The sequence below is a fragment of the Mus pahari genome, chromosome 3 (genome assembly GCF_900095145.1).
Source record: "Mus pahari chromosome 3, PAHARI_EIJ_v1.1, whole genome shotgun sequence".
Classification (NCBI taxonomy): Eukaryota; Metazoa; Chordata; class Mammalia; order Rodentia; family Muridae; genus Mus; species Mus pahari.
Genome location: NC_034592.1, coordinates 132353347 through 132364025, shown reverse-complemented (window position 1 = coordinate 132364025; position 10679 = coordinate 132353347). Strand labels below are relative to the sequence as shown.

Here is a 10679-nt window from a genome sequence, read left to right as displayed (position 1 = left end):
TTTTTTTTTTTTTTTTTTTTTTTTTTTGAGTATTTAGACAAGAAGACCTTAGTCAAGATTGGGGAAATTTAGTATAACTACAATTTCATTTAGAATTCGAATTCTTTTTGTATTGTTCAAAACCAAGGATGAAAGAGGATCTGTCAGTTATGGGCTTTCCTTTTCATTGTTATTCAAACCCCATTTGTCACAATTACCATGCTAAAAAGCGTGTAGCTTAGAAAGGGCAGATTTTGTGACAGTAATGATCATCTTTCAGGGACAGGAGGTTCTGTTCTCTATGATGATTCTGTTTATTAGCTCCATAGCTATAACAGATCTTCACCCACTCAGGAGACTGACAATGACCTAGTAGTCACAATGAAGGCTGCTAACCAGAGCACTACATATTCCAATTACTGTCTCTTCTGCTTACAGCAAATTTGGTTGGTGCTGGGAGCCTTTACAGGGGAAAAAAATCAAGGGAATATGGACAATGACCTTGAATTTCTAGGACAAGAGGATGTACTATAGGGAAAATCTCCCCTTCCCATCAAATGGCTTTATTATATACCTCAATGCCTCTACTGACACATAAAAGATAATATATGGAAGATGGTGACACAGTATGTGAGGAGGTTCCATAAAGAAACTGCCTGCATGACCACGTCATTGTTAGGGAAAATTCCTATTAGAATAAGAGAGAGAAAATATCCAGAACCATCTGTAAGAGTTCAGAGCAGCTAGAAAAGGAAAGAAACTGGACATGGCCAGGGTTAGTGAAGTGGGAGAGGGGGAGTGAAGAGAGAGAGAGAGAGAGAGAGAGAGAGAGAGAGAGAGAGAGAGAGAGAGAGAGAGAATAGCCAGGTTGTTAAAAATGGTGAGTAGCTGGGGTAGGGAAGCCAGTGAGCTGAAGAAAGTTTAGGATAGAAGACAAAAGTAGCTCTAGGATGCTGACATGGACTTTGAAATGTACAAAAGGTCCTTGTGATTCTGAGGGAGCGTGGATGCCAGAATGGGCTTTAATGTGCTGACAGGCACCACACACAGGTCTATGTCAATTGGAGAGCTTTATGTCCCTTGTGAAAGAGGTAAGGGAAATGGCTCCCTTTGGAGTGGGATGCAGAAAACTCATTTCATAATTCCTATGGAATGCTGGCTTTTATCCAACTGTCAGAAATCCTTCTTAGTACAGCTAGAGTTCATTTCTCGATATAAGGATTTCCTGAAACCTGAATGTTGGTTATTATTATTTGAGAAACCTGCCTAAAATAATATTGTTAATTATTATTATTTGTGAAACATGTGTAAGTTGTATATGTCAATGATTTTCCATACCTCGAATTAAAATAATCAGTCATAATAGTATTCTAATCACATTTATACTTGATAATATGTATGTATATATTTTATTTCTCTGTAAACAAAGGTAGGGAACATGGCTGAATGGGTAAAAAAATTGCCATGCAAGAATGGGATCCTTGGTTTGAATCCCCAGAACACACGTGCATGTGAACATGAAAGTATGTGTATTTAAGACCATGATGCTCCTATAAGGAGATATGAGGGTTAGGATAGAAGCATCTCCAGAAGCTTTTAGGATAGATGTCACGTGTGTCAGAAGAAAAAACAAACAAAGGCAAAACAAAGCACCAAAAAACCAATATGAGACTTTGTATCACACAATGTGGAAGAGAAACACACACACGCGCACACACACACACTCACGCACGCACACATGCACACACGCACACACACACGCCCCCCCCACACACACGCACGCACACGCACACACGCGCACGCACACGCACACACACATGCACACACGCTCGCACACACACGCTCACACGCACGCACACACGCACGCACACACATGCACACATGCACACACACGCACACACACACACACACACACACACGCATGCATGCACGCACACACACATGCGCGCGCGCACGCGCGCAGAAAATAAATAATTTATATGGATGCTTTGCAAAAATGTTTTTTTGAAGATAAAATTCAAACTTTGGCGAACCAAAGTTATCTGCACAATACTTTCTCATAGAACAGAACAAGGTGGCAGTGTAGCTAGAGCACTAGAAAAAAATCATGCAGGGCCACTATGATATAAGATAGCTCCTTTGCACATGACCCAGCTGTTATCCCGAAGAAGCAGGAATGTCTAAATACAACTTTTCATGGACATATTATCTAAAGGGAAAAACATGAATAGCTTAATTTTCTAATACCATAAGTAGTGATCTGTCATATTATTTAAAGATAATTAATTTGATTTAAATTCTTAGCCCATCCATAAGCCATCAGTTCTCATTTGCTTTCTGTTGGTGTGATAAAACACTGACCAAAAGGCTAGAGAGATGGTTCGGGAGCAAAAGACATTGGTGGTTCTTGCAAAGGACTCACATTCAATTTCCAGCACCCACATGATGGCTCACAAAGGTCTGTAACTCCAGTTCAAGTTGATCTAACACCATGTTTCTGGGTCTATGAGCTTTGCACATATATGGTACACAGATGTATAAGAAGACAGAACTATCTAATCTAAATCTAATGTAATCTAATCTGAGTCTAAAACAAAGCAAACAAAAGAACACTAACCAAAATAAGCTCAAGGAAGGAAAACAATGAAGGATTTATTAGATCTTGCGAGTTAGAGTCCATCATCAAGGAAGCCTAGTCAGGAGCTCACGAAGAAACTTGGAGTCAGGAAATGTAGCAAAAAAAATCACAAAAGAACACTGCATACTGGCTCCTTCACTTTGGCTCACTCAGCTACCTTTCTTATAGAGCCCAGAACTACCTACATAAGGATGGTACCACCCACCTATGGTGGGCTGGACCCTTCTACCTAAATCAGCAATCAGGAAATGGCCCCCAGACAGGCTCACTTTTTATCTGGTAAAGAAAAAAAATTTCAATGAAAGTTCCTTCTTCCCAGATATCTCTAGTTTATTAAGAATAAAACCCAATCAGTAAACTATCTGTTCACATCTAAACGTTCTCTATCCATATGTGCCACATGTGGTCCATGCATGTCCAGAATTTCACATAATGTTCCAGCGAATCTTCACAAGAGTTCTTGGAAGAAAGGTAGGACAAAGCCAAATCCCTGCTCTAGAAACTTGAAACACAACAACAGCCAGGTCAGGGCTCTCAAGTGTGACAAAGGCCAACAATACACCAAAGATATTTACTTGTGGAAAACAATTGAATAAGAACAGATGGGTTCCTGTTGTTCTGCTCGTACAGTCCCTGAAGCATTATTTTAGGGTTGGTTAAGGAAACTAGGAGATTTACTGGTGGGAGGGTCTAAACTGATGGAACCAGAAAGTGGAGATCCACGCCTAGTTTAAAAGGGGGTCAAGGAGTCTAAGACCATATAGTATTGGATCAAGTGTCAAAATGAGTCTAGTCAAAAATTTAGTAGAGAGCTCCTGGAAACAAGAGAGCCATAGAGATGCTATATTGCTGTGTAAGCTCACTGCTCATGCAGGCTGGTGTTGGTGTAAAGCAAGGGATAAAGCAAGAGGGAGCAAGGCAGAGTTCTAGGTGGGTTCTAGGTGGGTTCTAGGACAAGCTGAAAGCGGCTGGCGTATAACCCCAACAATACAGGGTCTGTGAGCCCATTGAAAGCACCAATTGCTGGACTCAGTTTCGAACCAGTAATGATCTTAATCCCAGAAAGTAAGCCGGAGTGGAAGAGGGGAAAACTAGGGAGAGAAAGCCAAATGCAACTGGAGTAATATCATAGGCTAAATACCACTTAACCAAGGAAAGTCACTAACAGATCAAATAATAATACGTAGAAGAAGAAGGACTAAAAAATTTACATTTCAAGAAAAAAGATCTAGAAAGCGTGACCCATATTCAGGGCTAAAGAAAGTCAGGAGAACATGTCTGATTATGCACAGATGTGCATTTGGCAGGAAAAGAAAGACTCCAATGCAGCTATTGCAAAAGGAATTTATTCTTAAATTCCTTTTAAGAATAAGGAATTCATATTTAGGAATAAAAAAGAAGATGATGACATTGATTCAACATCTTATTAATAAAGGTTGAAAAAGTAAAATGTCATTAAAGAGCAAATTGAAAATGTAATCCAAAATAAATTAAAATAAGATAATAAAAATCTTTCTCAAGATAGACTCAACATGATCTTGAGAGAAAGATCTAGTACCCAACTTAGACAGGGAAAGAGCAATGTTCAAGGAGAGTGACTTGCATATCAGCATATTTACATAGCTAACACCGCCCTTTATTGTGAAATCATTCTTTTCTCTCACCCAGGATCAGAGGAGGCTAGTTGTTTTTGTAAGCTAACTTTCTTTAACGTTCACCACTCTTCCCTTTGAAGAGTCAATGTGATGATGTAAACAAAAACCACCACCAACAACAAAACAAAAACAAGAAAGAAAAGAAAATTCTTCCAAATCACTTTACCAAGTTCCCCTGACAGTATTACTGTATGATTAATATCTCATATTTGAAGCCAGGAAAATCAATTTTGAAAACTACCATTTACCATTTTCTGAATTTTTTTTTTTTTTTTTTTTTTTTTTTTTTGTTATTTGGGTCAAAATCGTCTGATCCCATTCAGATTCTTTGATTCTTCTCCATTGTCTGCTGAGGACTCTCCGCCTTCCCGCACACGTATAACTAACTGCACAGTCTCCACTGTAGTTGCAGTCACACGAGTCACAAGTCTCTCTGTGAACGCACAGACACAAAAGTCTCAGAGAGCCCAGGCTGGGGCTTCTCAGAAGCCAGGAAGGCCAGGGATCAATTTGCAGATTCTGCAGTTTTGCCATAGTATACCCCCTCTCCAAAACAAACAGACAGACAGACAGACAGATGGACAGACAGACAGACAAAACAACCATTATGGACATTAGGAGGCAAGAATCTAGAGTTAGCAGATCTGCCTCAGCTCCAAAGGTTCTAGCAAAGCCAACTTGTATGATGCTGGAAAGACTTCTAGCATGTGTGAGCCTTCACTAGGGAGAGACCTTAGTATTCCCTGTCTACGGTGTTGGACACATTATATGACACACTTTGCAAAGTGCCTAGAATGGAGCCAGTGCTCTGTGAGTACCCACTCGTCTTTCCCCACCCCCTCTTTTACCGTAATGAAGAAAAGGCTCAAAGCTTCCGAGCAGGTTTAGACAGGGTTCTGTCTGCTCCGGGGTCTGAATCAGTGTGTCTTGAAACAAATCCGGCAATGAGTTATCTTTGGACACAAGTTGGAGTGCAGGAGGGCCCTCCTGCAGGAGTGAAGCCCTCCTGCAGTGCATTCTATCCACTTCACTTCACTCCATAGCTTTAATTTCAATTTTATGTTTCATCGAATTGCTTTATTATGCGTCCCTGTAATCTTGCTGCTTGAGCTTCTTTGTGTGAAGTGTGAAGTGGCTTCCTGCTGTAGGTGCTCCTAGAAGCTTCAGATTTCAGCTGAGGTCTGGGAATCAGATGAAGCAATGGTCACATACCTTCTGGACACTCAGTTAAAACCTGTAGCTTCCTCCTGTCAGAAAGGAGGTCCTGAGGAGGTTGGACAACAAACACAATTATTACCATCCGCCTGTCCTGAAGAAACCAGTAATATTCCTGGCCAGTGAGACTGTGTAGTTAGCAATCCTGAAAAATACTGAGAGGTTCCTCAGCCTCCCTCATTACATACCAAACCACATCTTTCTCCAGTTGTTAGCTGGTAGAAGGAAAGATGCCAAACACTTCATGGATCAGTGAAGACTTTCATGGGTTTTGTCTTCTTAAAATTGGCTGTAAAACCCATGCATAACACTCACACAAGCATAAAGGCAAATGAAAGACAAAGACTCCATATGTTGTCTCAGAAATGTGGCTGGATAGGAAAGGCTTTCTTGGATCCAGAATTGCCTAGTACCAAAGAGGAGCTGGTGAGCATCTTGCCACCCAGCACACACGAACTCCTGCTTTTAACCATCTTGGTAGGGAGAGTTCTAACCTGTCACCTCCATTGCTGTAGCCAAGAGGCAACCAACATTATGAAGCACAGCTGCCAAGCCAAGCTCACCTCAAAGTGTTGGCCTCAAAAGAAATGCTGGTTTTAAGTCACTGAATCTTGAAGTGATGTGTTACACAGTAAATGCTAGCCAACACATATATGTTGATTACGTCATGGAATGGCGGTGGGACCCACAGAACAGTTAATGCTTTTTAAATTTTTCTTTCTGTTAGGATACCCCCCCAACACATACTGTAAGGAATGTCCCTATATTCTCAATTTTTAATTTCTGTGCTGGAGGTTCTGGCTAGCAGATGTCTGTGCAAAAATAAAAGACAAGTTGCCATAGTGAAAGTCACCAATCACCATAGCCCCCAATGCCAATTGGATGAGTATGGAATGTGGCTTTTGCATAATCAAGAGCTGGCTGGCTAGATATGGGGCAGAAAGAGCAGAATAAAGCAAAGGCAGAGGAAAAGAGGGACAGAAACATGGACAGGAATGGAGGAGAGAAGCAGAGCAGAGAGAGAGAACCTTGAGACCCATTCACAGTGGCAGAAACGCTGGTTAAATTTAGATGGGCTAGCTGAGGAACTGCCCCGGAAAACGGGCCAACGGCCTTATACAGATGTCTCTGTATCATTATTATTAAAGCTCAAGGAGGTCACCCCCTAGTGGGAAAAAAAAAAAACCACAAGCACACCCCCCCAAAAAAAAAACTGCAGTATCTTTTTAAATTTCTTCTTTTTTATTCAGAAAAAGGTAACAAAAAACAGGAGTGACAGGCTATTATTATACCTTAAGAATGCTTTTGAGAAGGCGTCTTTGTCTTCCTAGACTTCTTGCAGGACCCAGTAACCACCCTGGCTAGCTCCTTAAAACTCACCACTAAGTTCTTAAATACCTTTGAGAATTTTAGAGTGGCTATACTGTATACTGAATTATTGTCCTCAGATTATGTGTGGGGTGGCAATGTCTTAGTCTGGGTGAGAACTCCTTACACAGATTAACCAGAAAGTCTGTCTAAATGCCCAAGTAAACATTTTAAACACTGCTGTTCCATCAACTTCATTGGGAAGGTCCTTAATCTGGCCGAAGTAGAAGTAGCACTGTATTGTGTAAAGTAGCAAATGACCCCTCTAAAATGTAAACACAGAATAATACTACTACTATGAGTGAATATTCCCATTACCTGATTTCGTAAAACAACTGCTTCCCAGGGTTGCCAAAGCCATGGCAACTTCAGAGCAAAGCATTTGGTTGGTCCAGCTCCTTTCCTCAGGGCCCCATCCATGCTGCTATCCATCAAAGGCCTGGACTTATCACACTAGGTAAGTTGCCTCCTCTTAACACCACCTACTAATTTTTAACTCAAGAGACTGTTTCTGGGAAGATGTCAGTCAGACCTCTGCAGAATTCAAAAAATAAACAAAAAACCCAGCTAGCAAGGATCGTTGTGTGAAAAACTTATAATTAAAGGGAGCCCAATAGGAAGGATATAGCAAGAATCAACAAACTGCATTTAAAATATAGGTTGTTTAGTTGCAGGCTCAACCAGATACCTACTCAAGTGTTAAGGTGGAAGAGAATTCTTAGACTTTTCTGAAACCCCAGTAGTTGACTGAGGCCTAAGGAGACACATAATCACCTCTTTAGCTCTTAATGATCTTGACATAATCAATAATTCAAAAAACATATATGCATGTGTCAGAAGGGAAGGGGGAATAAGACACACATAACTGGAAAAAGCATAATATAGACATTCAGAAACTTCTTTTACAGTTTCAATCTAGCCAGTATCCCAGACCATAATTGCAAGAACATAGTAAACCTCGCAGCTGATTTTCCAAAATCTCTTACTGGAGCTGCCGATGCTCTGTGGGCCCCTCATTTCATAGCCAATCAGTAACAAACTTCACTTTTGAAGTATGTCTTCCCACTGCTAAAGCTGTCCTGGAATCTTCTTTCCATCCCTTACAGTAACAGGGCTCTGTGCCTCCAGTTTGCTATGTCTCCTCCATCTTTCCCACATCTGCTTTCTACTCTGCAGCTACAGCAGCTTCCCCAAAACACATCTTGTCTGTCTTAGTTAGGATTAATATTCCTGCAATGAAAGACTATGACCAAAACAATTTGGAGAGAAAAGAATTTATTTTGCTTACAATGCCATATCAAAGCAGCGAGGGCAAGAATTCATACTAGGATAGAACTTGGAAGCAGAAACTGATGCAGGGCCATGAACTGGTGTTCATTAGCTTGTACATCATGGCTGGCTCAGCCTTCCTTCTTATAGAATTCAAAAGCATCATCCCAGGAATGGCACTACCCACTATGGGCTAGGCCTTTCCCTATCAACCAGTAATTAAGAACTCACCTTATAGGCCTACAGCCGGATATTGTGGAGGCATGTTCTTAACTGAGGGTCTCACATGACTTCACCTTGTATCAAACTGACATAAAACTACCCAACGCTTTGTTACAGCCTTCCTGCCAGGAATCTTCCCATGGTTCTCTGCAGCTGAAGGCAGAAAGTCAAAGCCTGCAGGCTCAGTTTCTCCGTGTGGTGTCCCACTTTCTCTGTGCTGTTCTGTAGATTAAACTTTATATAGTGTGTACGGATTCTCAGTCACTCCACACTTTTAAAATTGGAGTCTAGCAGCTTGGACCACAGGGTGTGGCACAGCAGGGGGGGCACTGACGCCAAATAAATGAATTTGATGGACTTGGTTTCTCTAGCTCTGCCACGGTCTCTGACAGCCGCCCTGGCCTCTCACCTGCCCGTCCCTTTTACAGCATAGAACCCATTCTCCCTTAGATGGTTAAGGTTCTGGGTGGCAGGACCCCACTTTCATTTCAAGCAGGCTTCCTCCATATGCCCCATGCCACAGGCCTTAGCATTTCCGTTCAGTTCTATGCAGAGTCAACTGCTTCTGTGCTATCTCCCACAATCACCCACTGAGCCTCCATATATTTGCTCTTAAGCTACAGGATTAAGGGTTCCACTTCTAGAATGATATTTGACATCTTGTTACCCACACCACAATGGCAGATCCACATACCCTTTGGGGACTGTTTTCAGAGCCAACGAGACACTCCTTCATCAGAATTTCTGGGTCAAATTCATACTGCACTTGTGGTGCTTTTCTTCCCAGATTCACACAAAGGAGAGGAATTTAGTCACTTACCGTTGGCCAAACCTGGAGGCTTTGGAAAATAGCAGACACTTGCAACAGTCATTAGCACAGAAGCCAAAACACCCGTGTCTGTCTTAGCTTCCCTCAGGCTTTGGTTGGCTCCGTGCCCTTCTTTCCCTGCCAGTGTCATAAGCTGGTATAAAAGCCTCTGATTATGGGGGGTAGCTAGCTATTCAGGGACCTGTCAATGGGTGTCACAGGCTTTCTTCCTGGACACAGTACTCAAGTTCCAGTAGAGAATTCTCTGTTATCTACTCTTCCTGAAGTGCAGTAGCCCTTCAATGACACTCACACATCACATGACTGTGATACATCACATCTGTGCCGTATCTCACATAGTCCTGGTCGTAAGTCTTTATGTGTGTAATTCAAATGTCCTCACTCACATCAGCTAGTAAAAAGGTAAGGTATGCTGGTTTCTGGGACATAGTTCAATGGACAAGTGTTTTCCCAGTATTATGAGAGGTCCCAGATTTCATTCCCCTTTTAAATATCTATTGTTTCTTCTTTTGAGTTCTGAGATAGCAATGGTCTACCAGTAGAAACTTCACATGTCAAACTAAGGGACTAAGAAATGAAAGACACTTCTCCAATTTTTCCCACACCATGTGTCTCTAGCCTCATGTGTCCCTCCCTCTTGAGGTTTATTCAGTGGCAGTATCCCCATGGCCCTGCCATCCAGTGCTGCTGTCTGTTGCTCTACCACCAGCGCTATTACCACAGGTCACCAGTAACCAGAAACCCTGCCACAGCTCCCAGCTTTTTTCCATTCCTTCTATCCTCCGCAAAAGCTCAGAAGTAAAGTAGTACCGAGAATACATTCTGCATTTTTGCATGATAATTTCATTCCCAGGCATTTTCTAGGCACTCGCAGGTATCTTCCAGGCCCCACCACCCCAATCCCAGAGGGTCCCCAGCAAGCACATTCTCTGACCTCCAGCTCCTGTAACTCCTCCTCTTCCTCCACGTCATAGGACAGGGTATGGATTTTGATGTCATCCCCTGAGAGGTCGATGAATTTCCCATCGGGGTACTCCAGGCTGTCTTTGGTGGGTGACCGGTCCTCAATGAAGGTGGTCTCACAGCAGTCAGTGGCTACACCATCCCCCCAGGATCGAAGTACACCATCTGAGTAGAGGATGATGTTGGGACGATAGTGGGACTCAACGGACTGCTGCAGAGTGTTTGGGTCCAGCAACTGCTGCACAGGCTCACTTCTGCCTCCTTCCAGGCTGCCTGGTGCTGCACTGGCCACTAGCCTGTGGCTCTGGTACTGAGGTGCTGGGTAAACAGACACCAGACCATCCCTGCTCTCAGCCATGAAGTTTCTGGTGTTAATTAAGCCATTCCTTTTGCCAGCATCACTGATCTTACTGTGTACCAGAACACTCTTCTGCTCAATGATGCCATCCATGGTAGACTCCCTCCCTGCTCGGCGTCAGGCTAGCAGGCTGTATTCACAGGTCACACAAGCCCCATAGGACCCATTTCCCTGGAGAAGCAG

At 42.5% G+C, this 10679-nt stretch overlaps 1 protein-coding gene across 6 annotated transcripts in view; it reads right to left on the bottom strand.

Annotated features, from left to right (window-relative positions):
- The window catches only part of Syndig1 (synapse differentiation inducing 1), a 172318-nt gene that overhangs the window by 93684 nt on the left and 67955 nt on the right, over positions 1–10679 (bottom strand). For all 6 annotated transcript variants that reach the window (XM_029536974.1, XM_029536973.1, XM_021194234.1 and 3 more), the window contains one exon: positions 10110–10667. In XM_029536974.1, coding sequence (XP_029392834.1) covers positions 10110–10589 — 480 coding nt within the window. In that variant the 5' untranslated portion in view covers positions 10590–10667. The remainder of the gene's footprint in view (positions 1–10109; positions 10668–10679) is intronic.